The 20,002-nt window shown below is 32.0% G+C and overlaps 2 protein-coding genes across 4 annotated transcripts; both read right to left on the reverse strand.

Moving 5' to 3' along the window:
- Nucleotides 1–256: 256 nt before the first annotated feature.
- Nucleotides 257–12,710, reverse strand: LOC122595835 (methylmalonate-semialdehyde dehydrogenase [acylating], mitochondrial-like). 3 transcript variants are annotated; one of them, XM_043768290.1, is made up of 22 exons: nt 12,617–12,710; nt 12,187–12,339; nt 9,396–9,950; nt 8,228–8,325; nt 7,243–7,314; nt 6,997–7,158; nt 6,842–6,920; nt 6,613–6,767; nt 6,329–6,392; nt 5,782–5,861; nt 5,515–5,580; nt 4,778–4,828; nt 4,504–4,655; nt 3,822–3,912; nt 3,505–3,585; nt 3,326–3,403; nt 3,208–3,243; nt 3,081–3,124; nt 2,913–2,991; nt 1,891–1,981; nt 1,022–1,391; nt 257–533 (listed from the first exon to the last, which is right to left on the reverse strand). In XM_043768290.1, exons 3-22 carry the CDS (start codon nt 9,934–9,936, stop codon nt 518–520), a joined length of 2,406 nt encoding a protein of 801 aa, XP_043624225.1. In that variant the 5' UTR covers nt 9,937–9,950; nt 12,187–12,339; nt 12,617–12,710; the 3' UTR covers nt 257–517. The 3 variants fall into 3 exon arrangements, with proteins under 3 accessions (XP_043624225.1, XP_043624227.1, XP_043624226.1); XM_043768292.1 differs by having other exon boundaries at nt 12,187–12,334; nt 12,636–12,693; XM_043768291.1 differs by having other exon boundaries at nt 12,187–12,334; nt 12,617–12,691.
- Nucleotides 12,711–14,331: 1,621 nt separating this feature from the next.
- LOC122597456 (protein FLOURY 1-like) lies at nt 14,332–14,877 on the reverse strand. The gene has a single exon (XM_043770047.1). The coding sequence runs from the start codon at nt 14,875–14,877 to the stop codon at nt 14,332–14,334; it is 546 nt and encodes a 181-aa protein (XP_043625982.1).
- Between the last annotated feature and the right edge of the window lie 5,125 nt (nt 14,878–20,002).

Raw genomic sequence — 20,002 nt, forward strand, 5'->3', positions numbered from 1 at the left:
TTATTGTGATACATGCTCTAGTCGAGTAACTGTACAGAGACCATCCAATCAAACATTGCTTTTTAATCTATATAAAAAGAGACTATTTTTAATCCATTAAGCTAAAGATCGATATGGATTTTGTCATTACTGTACTAGTCAAATACTCAAATGAGTCGGTTAAAGTCAGATATCGTCAATATGTTGTTGGATGCATAACCATTTAACAAATGAAAATATAAAAAATAAAATTTAATCAGCAAGTCGACCGTGGACATAAAAGAAGTACAACAAACTTGATTTAATTAAGCTTCCGTGAATATTATAAAGTGCATTAACCAAACTCTAAGCTTTGTCGATACTAATTATTTGGCAATCGACTAAGCAAAAGGTTTAAAATATCAATAGGCTTCATTTGTTACACATGAGCCTACACAGAAACACCTTTACACTAACCCTTGGCTGAAAATGAAAAGCTAATATTGCTACGAACACGAACAGCTTCCCTCAGCCTCCTACTCTGACAACAAATTGAAAACTATGCATTTCGGCCCCTGAAAAACAACGATATAGTATCAAGTCATGACCAAGATTTTCTGTGTTACAAGTTATTGAAAAGAAAGTGAAATGTTGGCAGTCACTACATGAAAAAATGTTCAATATTTTCAACATGCATATTGGATGCTTTCCTCCAGATATATGCTAACCGGAGCTGAAATGGCACAAATGAATGTGCACCCCACCTAACTCTCTTGGTCTAGAGTAAATCACAATCACATAAAAATGGCTTGATGACACTAGAATCACCAACAATTTGAACAGGAAGTGTTCATCTTAAGCCAACCAGTACCAAAATTTTACCAGTTTTGGATTGTTACCCAATTTGCCACCTCAACAACCCTGCTTATATGGGATGCACATTTTAAAATACATGTGTATACCGTTTATGTGAAGCCGAATTTAACATGCAGAGCAAAAAACTATTCCAGTAAGAGCCGTAACCAAGTTCTTCACAGCTTTTATTCACAAATAGAAGAATTACCAGTTAAGAAAATGGCTTAAGAACTTTGGGTCTTGTGATCCGTCAGACATGAGCAATGCAGGAGATACTCCATCACTGTTTTGGAAGTCCCTCAACTGCAAGCCTAGAGACACAGCCTCTCCTGTTTGGAAATCCTTGTGTGGTATGGTGAAGGATGGTCCATTGTCACAATGAAGATTATCTGAAGGGGATTCCAGGTGTCCTCTGTCATCCGTATTGGGAAAACTATGGGTCGGTAACAACAACGATGTTCCATCAGTATTCTCGAAAGTTGGAGGCATTTCCAGGGTTACTTCATCATTACTCCGGAAATCTTTCCATTGTTGGTTCACTGTCTTAATCTGTGTATAAAAATGAACTCCTGACTTGCCTGCAACGTAAATTAACTAACTTCAACATCGAGAACTCTTAAAATGCAGCTTGAGGCGGGAAGATGAGCAGGTCTGGTGGATTGACTAGATGGTCAAAATGGGCCAGGTTGACTTGAAATATTGTCCAATTTGTTTTCAATACCATATCAGCGTTGAATATGATTGTGGGAGTATAATATTTCAATAATGTGCAAGACCCACTCCCTCCCATAATAACCATCTCAGGCAGTCAGGCATAATTAAAGAGACTAGAGAGTTCTCTCCAGTAAATTAGATAATTTAGGGGGAGCTCTATGCATTAAAAACAATAAAAATACTTCATAACTTTTGACAGGTTGGATAAGTTTCCTTTAAACCCAACTTATTTTACATGTTTAACACGTTACAGATGAAACATTATCCGCTTAATCCATTCATATTTATTGGGTCAAAATCACCACGTCTAGATATAACTATTGAGAAGAAAATAAAAACAAAACCTATGACAAGTAAATTCACCATGGAAGTTTAGATCTCCTGAGAAAGATGCCTCTGTTCCGGCAAATGAGAAAAATGGCAATGGGGATGGAACAGGGACATTTACACCAACCTGCGTTGCAGAAATTAGATATAATTAATAACATATATTCTGAATAAACTAAAAATAGAAGGGTAAACATAAGATGGTCTATAAAATGACTGATATGGTAGAGCTTCACTGTAGATTAGAAACATGAGTTAAGCTCTATATTGTGTTTTGATCACTTCGATTTTATAGGTAAAAAGCACATAATAGACGCTTTAAGATGGCTCACGATATAGTTGAAGACTAGAATGTATACAGATTGTGTTCATGATATAAATTTGGCCCTCAACTTCCTGGAATCTCACTGTCATGCAATCAACCATAAGACAGATATTATATGTCCTAGAATTAGCGTGTCGTATATAACTCGCATGTTCTTGTAAATATTTAGTCGTGAATTCAGATAAATATAAGTTATTACAGACCACTGAACATGTTATGGTCATTTCTTTTTGTATATTGATAAAAGCAACGCCTTTGTATAATCAAACTAGAAGAGGCGAGATTAGCAGGTGGGCAACAGGTCAAGACTGTTCATGTCAGGGATCGCTTTCTGGTACAGGTAAAACTGAGTAGGGCTGAATTCAACACACTTGTTTTTTCATTATTTAAGTACTTGAAGTATATGATTAGCGGCTTAACACGCTAAGCGCTAACTATGATCGTAATATCAATATCATACAATAATAAACTAGATCTTTTAATAGAACCCGTTGGAAGGATGTTTGCATTTTGGGGGACTAATTACCCGTTTGCCATTTAGTACCCTTGTGTTAACCAATTTTTTTTAACAGCCTCGTGTTACCCATTAAATAACAGACAGCCTAAATCAACCCATTCATAAGAAAATGGGTTGAAACTGCCATCGGTATGTCAACCCCTGAAGGCAGACAATATGTAAAGTCTAACATATCAATGGAAGATTTAAAAAGTCTTGATAAAAATGTTGCAATACCTGCCCAGCTTCAATCTCAGTTTGGAATTTCCTTGCTGATGCACCATTTTTAGTGAAAATCGACGCCCCAAAGCCATACCTGACCCAAAACAAATTAAGGAGTCAAGACAAGATATAAGGTCTTGTCTTTTTATAAAGGAATAGTCTAATAAAGTTCGTGAAAATCACCTATTTCTGTTGATGATACTGATGGCTTCCTCTAAGCTCTCGGCCTGGAAATACATAAGAAAATTAATGTTGGAATGTCGACTAATTTTAACTAAACAACAATTTTGTACATATGTAGCAAGCCAACCTGCATACATAGAAGAACAGGGCCAGTAATCTCCTCCTGATCCCAACAAAGATAGTGATGTTAGGTTTTAACAGCCTTCTTTGAGTATTATAATCTGAAGGGAAATAATATTATATACCCTGTAGCACTCCATGCCAGCAGTAACATCAGATAAGATGGTGGGACCAACAAAATTGCCCATTTCATATTTTGGAACCTACAATAAGGCCCAAAGTTTCAGTAGCATACATGTCTTGAAATTTCAAACAGCATAAATGGGTTTTTTGATTAGAAGTTCCAAAGGGAACGAGAGTATACCTCAATATGTCTTCCATCTAGAATTAATCTAGCACCAGCATCAATACCCGATTGGATTAATCGGTAAACTTTTTCCTTTGCCTGCCAATGCATTACAATTAAAATACATAATAGATCAGAAATATGACTTTCACCAAAAGCATTGCAAGATGAATGGACCTAGATGCTGCGGCTTTAACACATAAAATGAAAAAATTATCAAGATAATTGGAGCAGAGTTAAATAGGAAAAGTTATGAAATGTCCCTTGTGCCTCAAAATTCATTTTTCACTTTAAAAGTAAATCATAAACCAATTGTTAACAGTATTTATGTATACCCCTTTATTGATCACGGGCCCAAGGTCTGTCTCAGGGTCGGTTCCAACATTTACTTTAAGTGCTTTGGCACGCTCCACAAGTTTTTCTTCCCTGCAGGATATCAAAACAAGGGCTAATTTTAACCCAATGAATTCCAATAGAAAAATATTGTACTACTGACGAAATATACACATATAAGATGAAATAATTAAGGGCTCTTTCACAACTTAAAAACAATAATCATCCGTGCTATTCCAATGCTAATATTGTATACCCATGAGAACACTCCAAGTGAAACATAAATGAACATGAAAGACATCCTTATAAATGTCAGCTAACTTTATTGAACTTCATCCCAAACTAATTGGGGCACATAAAGATGGCAAAATAACCAAGTTGTGTATTGGGTCGAAACAAGTCCTGGTTGGGGTACTCTGCCAAATTGGTTTTCTCTATTCAACTTCATTAATAATTAAGATGTAAAATATCATTAGAATAACTGCTTTTTAATAACAATCTTTATTAAATATTAACTACAATGATCAGTTATACTTTGGGCAACTTTTAAAATGCTTGGTGTTCAGCCCATAATCAATTTAACTACATCTAAGTTACCTGTTTGACCTATTAGACAATATATGACTATCAATCCGTAGTTTCCACATAATATATAAACAAAGGCACTTGATACATTAGAGATACCATGGCTTTGAACCTCCAACAAACACAACTGTATTCAGTGCCATACACCTTTGTCCTGCAGCACCGAATCCGGCAGCAGCAAGCGCATCCAGCGTAGCACCCATATGTGCATCGGGCATGACAATTGCATGGTTTTTTGCACCAATATTTGACTGAGTTACAGGAGAGACAGATCAAGAGCAGTAATATTGTGTTGCAATTTGACATGAAAACTCTGAATATTCCTAATCAGAAAATTCTGAGTCAAAATAAAGTGAGACATGAAGCATAATACCTGAACACGTTTGCCATTAGAAGATGCTCTTGCATGAAGGTGTGAACCAGACTGCAACAAAACAAAATAAATCATAACTTATCTCCTTAATCAAACACAGAATGGTGAATTATCAGCATTCAAATCAAATAAACAAACACCCCTTCATACATACATGCTGGTGAATTAGTAAGTACTCGATCTCTCATACATAAATACTTAACCACTATTTTCAAACTGTGGTGACACTATTCTATATTACATTTGAAAGTTGAAATGAACTCGTCAACTAAATTTGAATGTATAAAACTAAACAAGATTCACAATCACGTTATACTACTTCCCACGTGTAAAGGTAGCATATATTCATGTAACTATCAAAAAAGTGTTATTTTATAAATGAATCATCTCAACTGCTAACTTAGCAAACAGATAAATCAAATAAAATGTCATGCTATCATTTCAATCATCAATCATTAGAGCTTAACCCGATGAACTTTTTCTTATGACACTAACTAATCACTTATTCAAACCAACCAAAAATTGAAAATTGAGAAGTCAAAATATTTGTTTTCTTGTATGATAATAGGTGCTGCAGATGAACCATTACTTTCAAATTCCAGTATTATTACCAAAATATAATAACTATAATATTTAGGATTTAGGAAGCTTTCACATCACTGGAGCTAGGCATGGTCAGACAAAAAACAATAATATCCACAAAAGCTGAAGAATTTCATAGAGTCGACAAAACTTACAGAATCTGGCCCGACAAATGTTATAGCTTTGATATCATCGTCGTCACAGATGGCATTCACAATATCCTGGCCGATCAAGCAGGAAATAATTTGATCAAACATTTCTCAAACTACCATTACTACAAGATTTAAGTTGGTTTAGAACCAGATTCTGCAAAATGTCAATGAATACCGTAACATGCTAAAGAGCATTTTGAATAATGAATTCTTGGACAACAACATGAACTTTCATGTAAAGAGAGACCATATGTGATAAGTTATACTTACATTGGTTCCATGAACTATATTTAATACACCGTTGGGAAAGCCAGCCTCCATTGCTAATTCAGCAAGTATCATACATGCCCCTATATAATAATTCATGGGGTGGGGGTTTAGTATCATCTGGAGGTTGTAGTTACAAGTAGAAGAAACCAAAAAACATATACCTAATAAAAAATCAGCAAATTTGATCATGTATAGGGCATAGCATACAGAATAAAAAATTGGTCATTGGTATTCATACTTTCTTTTGTTGTAAATAATAAAACAATCACCTATGATTTTACAAAAAAAAAAAAACAATCATGATAGTTTTAATCCAAGAAAATGATCAGGGTTCCAATGAATGCTAGGCAATCCCCAACATCCAAGCATGGAATAACCCAATTCAATAAGATCTAGGTCCTCCAAATATATTCGGGCTTAGCTTTCACACAAATTGAGAAATGAAAACTGCTGCTTAAAGAACTCTCTCTCTCTCTCTCTCTCTATATATATATATATATAGATTTTATATTTGCACATTACATTAGCAGGATGAAAACATTCTTACCTGGATCTTTCTCTGATGGCTTAAGAATAAATGTATTACCACATGCAACTGCAACTGGAAACATCTGCATTATATCATATGGAATTAGAATAACTGGAAAATGAAACTCACTGAGCATAAAAATAAAATAATCAGCCTCAAAGAAATCAGACACTAGTTCAAACAAGAATAATATGTGGAACTGTAATTGCTAATACTAATATTTCTAAAATCCACGTGGTCTTGAGATTTATACCTTCTCAGGAGGGATGGGGTTAGATATCAAATACATATAACAGGCTTACCAACAAGGGAATTAATGCTGGAAAGTTGGAAGGGCATATCCCAGCACACACACCAACTGGCTCCCTCAGGCTGTAGCTATCAATCCCACTTCGTACGTTTGAAACAAATTCCCCCATTTGGAGATTTGCCATCCCACAAGTATGTTCAACCACCTCTACAGGATAATACAACTTCATATACTTCAAATTCAATGACTACTTAAATGATTTAGGGATGAAAGATTGATACCAAGCCCACGAAGCACTTCATTACGTGCATCCTTTAATGTTTTCCCCTGTTCGGAAGTTATATTTTGAGCAATCTTGTCCTACAGAACAGTAAAGACATTTTTCAATAAGAAATTTGATGATGAGTACACGGTTAGTAAATGAAGCAAGACATACAATGTCTCTACGAATAAGTTCTTGAAACTTGAACATGATACGCTGACGGGTCATAACAGGTGTGTTTCGCCATGATGGAAGAGAACATTTAGCTGCAAATACTGCTGCCCTAAACTCTTCACCGGTGGTTAGAGGAACTTGAGATACGACTTGTTGGGTTGCCTACAATAATTGAATAAAGTACTTCAAGATTAAAATATTGGAAAATTGAAAGCAATTAGAATAACTAAGAATGTGTAAGCTTACCGGGTGTATGACATCGATAGACGTTCTTGATTGTGAGTCTATAAACATACCGCCAATGAAATTTGGTACCCTCTGCAAGGGGAAAAGCAGTCCAAGTAATGATAAATTTTAAAAGTGTAAAACATTATGTCAACAACCATCACAATTGTCTGATTACATCACATACTTTCTTAATAAATTAGCATGCATATTAGAAACAAGAGAATTTGGGGTTAAGAAAAGCAGTAGATAGTGATATATAAGCCTAGAGTGAACTTGTAGATGTGATCCCACCAACTTAACCCACAAAGTAAATGGAAAAAATAAAAAATTCAAGACTTGCTAGTTGCTACTATAATTTTGCACGTATCTTACTTTAAGACTTGCTACTATATGTATTGAACTTGCAATTTTTGCCACATCACTATTTAGAAGTCATAAGAGGTCAGATACGAACGATACAATAATTAAAGATTTGACACATACAATAGCAAAAACAAAAGGTTTGAAACATGCAGTAAGAGCTCGGGGCCACACCACTCATCTCCAATGTCAACGTGCATTAGCAAAAGTCAACAAAATAGAAAGATCTTCAAGGTCAGCACCACTCATCACCAAAGATTCAACAGCAAAAAATTAAGGCATAACCAGTAATATTCCTAGCATGCTTTGGGATTTTCTTCTTTCTTTACATACTCATTTCTTTCATTTTCTTTTCAGACACAAAAATCAGCTCTATTAAGTTTACAGTGCATATGTACTTATGCAGTCCATCTCTAAGTCCCCATTATCTGAGACTGGGTCAATAGCCTAGTGGTATAGGCTCTTCCAATAAAGGCTAAAAGGTCAAACCCTAGTGCTTCACGCATATCAGGTAATAAATAAGGAATAAAAACATCCATTTATAACTGTTGCATTTGCTTATAGTGTTTCATATGCGAGTGTCTGAGATTTGACATAGCAACAAGTTCAGAATAAAAATTTCAATGAAGTATTATACTCTTACAGGAGGATAACGCTGTCTCCAAGATGGCTCAGAAGTTGTTGACGAATTAGAGTGACCTTGAGCTGAAGTCTGAGGTCTCAATGTTTTATATCTCTTAACTGAGCATAACAGCATAAAAATAATGAGAGAAGAACAATAGCAATATAATACCTTTTAAATGCCAAAAGTACAGGAAAGACAGACTTTAACAGCTATGCTATTCTCGTTATACCTATTGACCCTTGAAGTCCTGTATACTTCACAGTTCACCGTCATTGTATTATCTTAACCTCTATGAAACATGTGTTCTATAGAATAAAGTGGACAGATAAAGTAGTTTATTAACGTGACCAAATGCACTTTTCCTGAAGAGTGATCACTCTGAGGAAGTGTGAAACAACTTGTATCATAGAGTATGTACTAACACCCCATTTAAGGGTAATTCAAGTACTCATTCTCTATACAGATAACAAATCAATCAACAAGATTATTTAACCTGAAGTATTATTATGTTCAGTAATTATCAAAAACCTGCATAAAATATTTGCATGAGAGAAGCCTAGCAATTCAAATTATAAACTTGTAGTTTGGGTATATATGATATTTAGTGGGTTTAGGAAGGGGATATATATGAAAGTAAATCAAATAAAATATAAAGTGTTCCTTAAATCCAACACGGTTACTTATGCTAGCATTCATTTATGTGTAGAAATGATACCCAGGAACTGATCATAAGCTGTATGAATGCCAAAATACTCAAGATTCAAACAGTGAGGCATAAGCATATTTTATGCAAGAATTTTTTTTAACAGCCATAGGCACTTTAACAGAATGCCAATAAGGCTATAACACTATAATGGTACAATAATGCAACGACATGACAGGACAAAGATACAAGTTAGAGTTAACCTGTAAAAACTACGTAGATATATGACGAGCTAATTCAATTTGTAGTATTGCTTCTTGCAATTTTCTTAGGGCAGGTCAGCTAATTGGGAAAACAAAAACGAAAAAAACAAAAAACTAATATATGTACCACTAAACTTAAGAAAATAAGACACGATCACAACAACAATATATCCATGAATCTAGAAAGTACAAATATAACAGATATTGTCAAAAGAAGGAAAGTATTTGTAATAATAAATTTAACAAGGTAGACATAACCTTTTCGATTGAAGAGCCCCACCTGTAAGATTTCCTTGACGAAGCTTTGTTTTAATATTGTAAACGTGCTTTGGAGTAGATAATAGCTCTGGATTATGCTGTCTCAGTCTCTTCAGAATTTGGCGTGGTTTTAAACCAGCCTCTGTCATCTCCTTAATAAGCAATACCTCGTTCTCTGTAAAGCGACGAGCTGATGGATGCTGTGTGATATCACTTAAAGGTTCATGGTTGTGAGACCCATTTTTAACTGAAAGTACCCAAAATTCATCATCCTTTTTACCCACTAGTTCAAAAGGACAATTTGTAAGCCGGGAACCAGATTTTCTTTTGCGAGCAAGTTCACCCGATCCATCATCCGATTTTCGCCTGTTTCTATAAACACCTCCTCTTTGGCATCCAAGAACTACAACTTTCTCCTTTTTTGATTGCTTAATAGTTACAACATATCCCTGAGAGATACCAAATTCACCTACGTGTTGGATAAGTTCTTCGCGGTCAAGGAAACTGCCAGGTGGTGGCGGAAGCATCTGTGGAGTATCCGAAATAACTTCATAATCATCCATTATCAAGCAGGTGCCTACATATATAGATGGAAATTATGAGATTATTGTAAAAGCATTGTAGTTTATATTGCAGTAAAGTTGTAAGGTGCCAGTCAAGGTGCTCGGCAACATCTAACTTGATTGACCATGATGCATATAATAGCAAAAAACTATTGCATATTAAAGAAGTCCAGGGGACAATGTACATAATCAGAGTCTGTGGTTCAGCAATTCATGTCATTTGAAAATCAGACTACTTAAGATTGAAGAGCGAAACTTTTGACCTCAAAAACTCTAAATACTTAGTGACGAGTAGATGGGAGGTTTGCAAGGCCACAAGCACGAGTGCTATTACATCTAGTTAAAATCAGTGAGTTTACATGCCTAGTTGTGGCTAGTACATTAACATTTGTTTCCCCCTATCTGCATAAACACATTTTTCATCAACGAATGTTTTTTGTAGAAAGAAAGTTCATCAGAAATGTTGTTTAGCATAATCTTTACCTCTATCATCACATATTGTATAAAATGTTACCATATTGATTCTCAACGGATACATTTAGTGTTGTGTATAATGTATATATATGATACATACTATATATAGCATTGTTTCTTGTCATTATACTGCCAAAGTCAGCTCCTTTTCTATCTTTCACACATGTTCCATGCCAAATTCAACTTTTGCAGGTTTATCATTCATCCATGCCAATAATCCAGCTGTTGAAAAGTAATGACTGACGATAATGTAAAGTTAATGGGTATCAATTGAAAACATAACTCACTGCAAGATAAAAAGCAGTGTGGGAGGCAGTGTAGGCTGAGAAACAACATTCAACTCCATGCGATGAAAACGCTATAGCTTGGAAGCAATTGGGTTTATTTTGATTCTTTCGATTGACAGACTGACACTCATATGGAGCTATTTATTAGGGATGTTACAACTCTCACGACTAACAAGAATATAAGTTTGAGCTACACCGTATAACTTTTCTAAAAAAAGTTACAAGGTCTTTGCCGCAAACTACTAATTCAAAGTCCTTAGTGATATAGTAGGGAGATAAATGTCTAATAGCAATCCATAAAGGAAATGGGTGAAAGAAAGTCCACATGCAAATCGTCTAATCCACTGACAAAATCACTTTATATAAACGATAGTACATGAATGGATGCTCCTCTCAACACTTGCAAATACCTCAAATCGCTCTATCAACGAAATAAGTTACAATAATGAACGCACCCTTGACAATATTGAATACCCAAGGACTCATACATATGAATGGAGAAAGAGTCACAATACGACTCATTGCTTCTATAAATTTCTCTTCACCTACTCAAAATCATCTCTAAAATATGGATTCTAGTGACTCTAGTCATAGGGAGCATAACACTAATTAATTTGACAACCAACTAGATTCAAATCTCCTGGCGTTTTTGGCCAACTGGATCCCCAAGTTAACTTCTTCTCAAACCAAATGAAATACTTTTAGGTATTTCAGTCAAACATCAACAGTTTCCTAAGTAATGGGTCGTTGATTGAAAAAATTCTCTACCCGACAAAACTAATAAGCCATAGACAGACAATCAGTTGTGATTTAGTGATGCACTAGGCAGTGATTCTGTCAGTACTCAGTACCGTCCTTGCCAAAATCTAAATTTACTTGCAATAAATGCGAAACTAGATAGTGTAGCTGCATAAAATATTTATCTTCTCGATTTATTATCATATAAATGTACATTTGCACATTATACATGTTACAACTTAAAATATAGTAAATTCTTTGATCTATGGCAATTTCATACGTGTCAGTTAATTTTCCAATTGACAGAAAGAAAATCTAATTTTTTTCCAAAGAAGTGGCATTCTGAACAAGATAGGGTCTCGGGAATAGTTAACAGTTGGGGGTGTGATTTTCCATGTTAGGATTCTACTTCATAGTATTGACGATTGACCTCTACTAAACTACAATGATCAGCTTTTACGGACATCTGAAATTTTCATGTTTCAAAGAAACCAAAAAATCTGAAAGTGTCTGGCACCAAGTTGCGATCTTTCTTTATCGACGACCAAATGTAACATAATGGCATATATATAAGCTACACCGAAGGTAAAAAGCCAGCATTTTTTATGTAAGTCCATTCATTCACATCAGTTTTCCTTAACACTATGAAGAATCTCTACAAAACATATAATTTCATAATGTGCATAAATCACATTCACCAAAAGAAAAGCAAAAAGCTTTCAACTTGCTCAAAATAAAGATTGAAACTCACCAAAAGTGGACTGAACCACAGAGATGTTAACAGATTAAAGTCCCGGCTGCCCCCGATAAACCAATGCAATGAATCGAGTCTTTTTACCGAAGTCCCGGGTTCTCGAAATTACTTAATCACCTTCACATTCATTAAATGACCGAGTTTCCTGCACTAAAGCCATCCACTTTAATGCTTAAACAACCAATTCAATTAAACAATGTGAAGCAAATCCCAGATATGAAAATAACCCTAAAATCTTTATATATATACATGGTATAAATGTTTATGAATAATTATACATATGACATAATCGAAATTCCTCAAATTAAACAAATATATGTGATACCAGTAACAATAATAATGATAATATTTATAATTACAAAAAGCAGCTTGAGTTCACACAATATATATAACTATAATAATTATAATTATAATTGTAGATATATACATATGGATAAAGGTTGGACCGATGATGTACGAAATGGAGACCGGAGGGGAAAACAGACACACTTGAAGCCGACGATATATTTTATTTTGTTTGATTGGTTGTTTTCCTTTTTCTTTTTTGAATTTGTTACATAATTAAAGCTACTTTATTTTTATTTTTGTTTTATTATTTTTATTTTTAATGATAGTTTTACAATTACGTGTTTAATCATAGAACTAATTATAGCTCAATGATTGAGCACCAACTTTACATGTTAAAGGTTTCGAGTTTAAGACATGAGAAAGACATTTAAAAAGAACTTCACAAAAAGTTCTTGAAACAAATTTGAATCATGTAGAGAGGGTAGAGTTTCTAAGCAATTACATTAACAAAAAATAACATGTAATATAAAGATTTTTCAAAAAAGTATGTGATGTCGTTGAAATAAATCCTTAATAGTGAAAGAAAAATGTAATTGAAATTCCTTGTTTTAATATTATATTTTTAATGTTTTATTATAAATAAACAAAAAAATTAATACAACAAGAATTCTTTATAAAAAAAATAAAATGAAGTAAATGATATAGATTATTAAAAAACAAATAAGCTTATAGTAAATGTATCAAAAATTTTTTTTATAAAAGTTTAAATATCATATTTAACGTATCAACCCATTTTCAATGGAAATTTTTGTCAACTATTCATATTATTTACACCACATTAGATATACAAATATATAAAACCTTGTATACATGTAAATATAGTACACTATAATTGATTTTACTTATTTATAAGTTATATATATTAATACGAAGTATATCATTATAAAGATGTAACAAAATTATTGAGTATATTCAATTAGACCATTTATTAAATTAGAATAGATAAAATTAAAAGACTTTATATATATATATATATGTAAAATATGAAGACTATATATTCTTTATGTCATCAAATTGATCTAATTGTGGAGAATAAAATATAAAATTTAATCAATGGTCTTTATCTTTCCAAGGGCTTTATTTTCAGGTTATTTTGTTAGCAGGATTAGTTATTTTCCATATGAAAATTGTTAATGAATCTATTGATATTTGTTGTGTTTGAAGTCTTGTATGTACGTTTTTGAACTTGAACTTTTTTTTTTTTTTTCAGCACCTTTAATAATACAAAAAAAAAAAAAAAAAAAGAAAGAACTGACCTACTCGATCCATAGCTCGTTGAGTATCATTAGTTTTAGATTTGATGCCCCTTTCAAAAAAAATTAATAAAATAAATAATATCCCATTAAAATATTTAGTTTTAGTTTATTAGATTTAATAGTACAATATACCAATAGGAATTGCCGCAACAATATATTAGAAATGAGATTGATATGATGTACAATATAACAAGTTCAGTATAGAGCAAAATTCTTCTAGTGAATAAAGTACATATAGACATATAGTTTGATTAAATCCTGCATTTTTATGTTAATGTTATATAGAAATTTGTAGCTAGAAAATCAATTTACAAACTATTACTAAACATATCAAGGGATACCAATTAACTTAACAAATCAATCAAAGTTACAAAACAAACACTTAATTAAGGGAATTGATATTCGTACCACAGAAGTTGATAAATCTACCACTGTTATGCATTGAATACTTGTACAGTATGTTATGAAATATGCACAGTGTAATAGATTTATTAAATTATGTGATACAAATATACAATTATCACTTCCTCTTAATTAATTACCACGGTGACAAACCCAACTCAAGAGAGCTAACAAGCTCTTCTTCAAGTGCATCAAGACAACTCAAAGATCTACTAACTCGTTCACATCCGTCGTCGCCATCATCGTTCATACAAAGCATCAATCTTTGCTTATATAATCTCAAACGATCTTCTAACATGCTTCTTTCCGATTCGTGTTTCATCACAATCCACCTCAAAGACTGAATAACCTCTTGATCATGAAGTTGTTTTTCATGAGTCAATCTTCTTTGTTGTTGCACTTCCAACCCAAGCACACTTTTTTCGTTCTGAAGACGCAATATCATAGCCATTGCTTCCTCGGCTGCAGTTGTAGATGACATTCGTTCTTTCTCGAGCTCTAAATACGCATCATTTGCCTTTTGCCTCTCCATCTTGACCAATCTTCTTAGAGTCTTTAAATCAATCACTACATCTTCATCATACTTCTCTTGTTTACCAAAATCGGTTTCTTTACATATAGTTTCTTTAACAATCTCACACTTCTCAATTGTAGCCGGAGTTAATATTGAGGTATTCAACATGTTCACTAATCCGCATTTACAACATGTACTCGATGAATTTGGATTAGAGTTTCCATCAAAACGATTTCTTAAGCAAAACCAGTTTACTATCCGAGTAGTGAATGACCCGAAATGTGCAACATTTTCATGCAAAGTCTTCAAACTAAAATAAAACAATATTAACAAACTTAAAATATCAACAAATTTTTTGAAACATTCAAAAATCAACATCCCAACGACCCCAAAAGTTAAGAGTTTGGAAAGCTTCTTAATTACTCCGTGATTGTTTGTTTATATAGCATTATGTTTGGTGCAATAAACAAGACATTATATGAGATTATATATATATATATATATAGTAGTAATTGTATTGCATTAATATTTGACATTGGTCAAACAAAGAGACAAGTGAAAGAGAATGTAACCTTTTTTTCATGTAACAAAAATAAATAGCGAAGATGTTTGGATCTGTTGCGTTTATTTAATAGTAGGATTTTGGATACAAGAAAAATTGACTAGAAATATTAGAGATAATTAACCAGGAGAGGAGTATATTACATGCTTTATGAATTCTGATTATATTTATATTTTTTAAAGAAGCTTAACATGCATGATTATTACAATGATTAGTGTACTGACAAGCTAGCCATATACGTCATATAGAAGTCAAATCAAATTAATACTAAATGATTTGTATTAATTGGGACCACATTGACAAAATCATAAGCAAAACTCTTTGTATGTATAAATCAGAAAGCATCAATCTTTGCTTGTTCGTCTTTTGTAAAACTCATTATTGAGAGTTTTGGACCACATCACTATTGACATACATAATCATAACTCCTAATTTTCAGGTTCTATGACGTTATTTTAGTTTCATGTTACAAGTTTAACTAGGTAGATCATATATAGATTTCAGTGTATTAGCTTTTGACATATTGGTTGTATAATCATATAATTGACTTCCAATTTTGCAAAGAAAATTAACACATAAAGTTGCCCGTTAATCTTTTTGTACAATAACATAGTACTTCATATTAATATAGGGGAAAAGTCATGCACTACCTATATTAGGTGAAACAAGAGGAATTATGTAAAATTCAGGGGAGATTAAGTAAAATTCAAAGGCTATGTATGTTTATCAAATTCAAAGGTTTAATTTATAACTTTTTTTAAAGTCGCGGTACGGATCATTTTCCATTAATAAATCACACTTTCAATTTTATCTTTAAATTTTAACTTTAAAGTCATTTTAGTATATCGAGCCCCAAGATGATATTGAAACAATATAATAGATATTGTACATTTCATATCTATAGAGATACAAAGTTTAAAGTAAAACTTTTTTTAAGTTGCAAATGACAAATATATATACATGTAACATATATAAAGAGGTTGTGAACACAAGAAGATCGGTTAATTCTTTTGAGGTGAAATCCAAACAACTTCGAACATTCCCAATAAAATTTTATATGATATGGTAGGCATTAGAAATCATGGTTCATTCTTCGATATTTATTCGATTTATTTTTAATAGTATTTTAAAGTACGTTTGATATACTAAAGAAACGTTAACTTAATTAGTAAGGTAGTAGTGTATGTCCCCCATAAGCCCATAATTACTAGGAACTAATAAAGAAATCTAGAGACTCAATGGGATGATATGTCTAGACGTCTAGTATATAATATGCCCGGCCCGGGATCTCATAGCGACAAGGACGAGTTACTATGGGGTCAGTTGTCCCGACTCTAATTTTAATACAATGTAATTTTTCAAAATTTAAAAGGTATATTTGTAAAAACTTTTTTGAAAGTAAGAAAACATAAGTTAGAATAAATACAAATGTTACCTTCTTTCTCATAGGCTTATTCTTCGGAGTTATTGGTCATCGAAACATTAATTTTGAGATAGTCTCTTCATTAGGAGAATAAAAATTTGAATTGTTTTGATTTTAATAAAATTGATGAAGGAAGGTAAATGATAAAACTTTTTTCTGTATGGGTATGTAAATGCGTAGTAACATTAATAATGTAACTGTTTGTGGAAAATCTATTTTCTTCAAAGTATTATATATATTTATCGCAAACAACTTATCATAATATTCGTTATGTAGAAAAGATACATATGCAAGCTATTTATTTCCTAAGAAGTATAATTTTTGGGTTTCTTGCATTATAACCGAATATGTTTTCGTTTAATAAAATCTTGTCAGATACGTGTGGTCTTTATTTATTAAAAAAACTGTTATTTTTAAATATGAGTGTTATACCCGATGTGAGAACAAAAATTTTTTAAGAGTCCATTTTCTATTATCGAGCAAGAGCCTATTTTTTTATATTCTCGAATAATAACTCTTATAAGTATGACAAACAACTTATAAAATCGCCCCCTCGCAAAAACATTTCTAGCTTTGTCTCTAGTCTCTACATAGCGAGGAAGTTTGCCAAACATTCAAAGGTATCGAGATGGGACCCGAAAAACTCAAAAATCTCTCTCTCTCTCTATATATATATATATATGTTTTATGTAAAATAAAATAAGTATTAAAGTAAAACAAATAAAACAATAAATTTTTTTTTATTGAAAATCACCGTGCATTATGAGCTTAGTGGGCTCTAAGACAAAGCCTGAAAGAGCAAGTCTGTAGGAGTTCATAAAGTTAAGGAGCTGGCCACTAAGTTGGGCCTCTAATAAGAACTAGACCCATGGGCTTTCAATGGATGATAAGATAGTAAGAATGTAAGATGCATGTGATTATGTGAATTGTTATCGATAACGCTGTATTAGAGGTGAAGTGGCATGTTACTTATATAAGTCAAGTATCAAATGTCAATATTAAAGTGAAATAAAAATTAAATATCCTTTTAATATCTATACTTCCTATATAAACAAACTACCCCTCCCAAATTAAACACTCTACTTTTAAAATCCATATTTTACCCTTTTAATTTACACTACCACCAAACCCTTTATTCTTAAATCTATATCTATACTATATTAATAAACAAACTAACCTTAATTTTTAACACATTCTTAACTACACACTAAATCTATCCAATATATTCTTAAAATATATTACACCCATATTTTTCCAAGCTATCTATCTCATTTATTAATTAATTTAAATATTTCCACCTAATATCTTCATTATATTTTTAATAAAGTTATTTACAAAATATACATCTCTTAACCATAAAATAACTACATTACCATTTACATCTATTACTTTAAGATTAATAATCACATTGTTAACACCACCGCTACTAGCACCGCCCGTTGCCGCCACCGCCGCATTGCGCGGGTATCCATCTCGTATATTGAAACAAAAACCTTAAGTCTAAATTGAGAAAGTGTGAACCATTGATTAAATTATACCTTTAATTTTCTACCATTATATTTCTTTGATAACATCATCATTGACCAAGAAATTAGTCAATAACATTTTTAGTCCATATACTAAATAAGTCAATTAATTTTATTTATTTTAATTTAATAGTGACTTAACTGAATATCACTTAATAATTTTATTAATCAAATCTTTATAATAATGACACTCCTTATATTTTTAATGTTATAACTTATAAAAAATATCATTTATTTATATCGCATATTTTATTTTTATGTATACAAAGTTTTATATATTTATAATTCTAATGTCGTCTAACGGAGTGTTTGACAAAATTTTAAAAATAGGTTAATAAATTGGATATTATATTTAAGTTTTGATTAAAAAAATGATAATTTTACTATATGTTTATTTATTTTGTTGATAATATATACCTTAACATCACTAATTATTTTTTGGTCATGAATTTAGTTCTATGTTTTTTTTTTTTAAATTAATAGTGTTACAATTTAGTGTTAATAAAATATATTTCTTTATATAATAAATTTATCAATTTTTTTTGTTTAATTAAAACTTAAATATAACTTGACTCATATTATTTTTAACTCGAAGGAATCTCCGATTCACCACTCTTAACATTTATACATATTTTTTGAATTTGGTTATATTCAAGGACACAACACTATTATACATATCTTAATAAACTAGATTATAACCTTGGAGCTATAGCAGAAATTAACCATCATAATGGTGGATTTTCAAAAACCTGTTTTGATGATTTACCAAAGTCATCGACTTAGATCAAACATCATATATTAAATTTTATATCTATTCCATACATCAAAAACCCTCAAACCAAATACCTCTTAATTTTTATTTTAGAGTTTAGGCATTCATAGTTGTTAGCGAGAAGCTAAAGTACAAATCAAAAAGAAGAAAAACAGAAAGATGAGGATTACATGAAGAAATAAAACTATTCCAGTTTAGCCATTCTAATAGTTGAGTGAATGAAATCTTTGATTAATTAACAAGTGGGATATTATATATTGACGATGTTTGTGTTGATTATTAGTCACTAAAATCTCAATCACCAAACAACCCGGCCTAAATGGTTGGTTAACAAACGAACATCTCTAACTCTTAATAAATTATTTTTTGGTCAATATGATTTTTTTTATAACTTTCGTGTCATGGGACGGCTAGCCGTTATATCCAATTAGACAGACATTCACTAGCGACCGATCTACGAAGTCAGGGAACCACAGGGAAGGGAAAACCACACCAATTTAACCGCTACAGATACGACGCGAAATTGAGAGAAAACTTTTCTTACTCAGGTTCGAACTTTAATCTCCCAAGACCCATATTTCATTACAAAACGGTATGAAGGCAGGGACTGATCAATATGATTTAATATTTTATATGAAATGGTAGCATTTAATTAATTGACCAATTGATCGACGGCTGTCAGATTCTATATATATAGCTGCAACTGTACACATTAAAGGATATCATGTGTGGTCACGTACAGTGGTCGAACCATCAATTTTAACACCTAACCTGATTAACAAAAATCGTAGTTATTGTTTAAAGGGTTTTGATAGTGATAATGTCGTATTCTCGATGATAATTATGAGCATAAAAAGTTATATTTTGTTGTTAGAACTAAAATATACTCAATATACTTTTATATATTAAGCATCACATAATTTAATTATGTATTAATAATAACAACAATATAAAGAGCTGTAATCATCAAAATTATTATTTAACACATAGCTACAAATATTATTTATATC

The sequence above is a fragment of the Erigeron canadensis genome, chromosome 4 (genome assembly GCF_010389155.1).
Source record: "Erigeron canadensis isolate Cc75 chromosome 4, C_canadensis_v1, whole genome shotgun sequence".
Classification (NCBI taxonomy): domain Eukaryota; kingdom Viridiplantae; phylum Streptophyta; class Magnoliopsida; order Asterales; family Asteraceae; genus Erigeron; species Erigeron canadensis.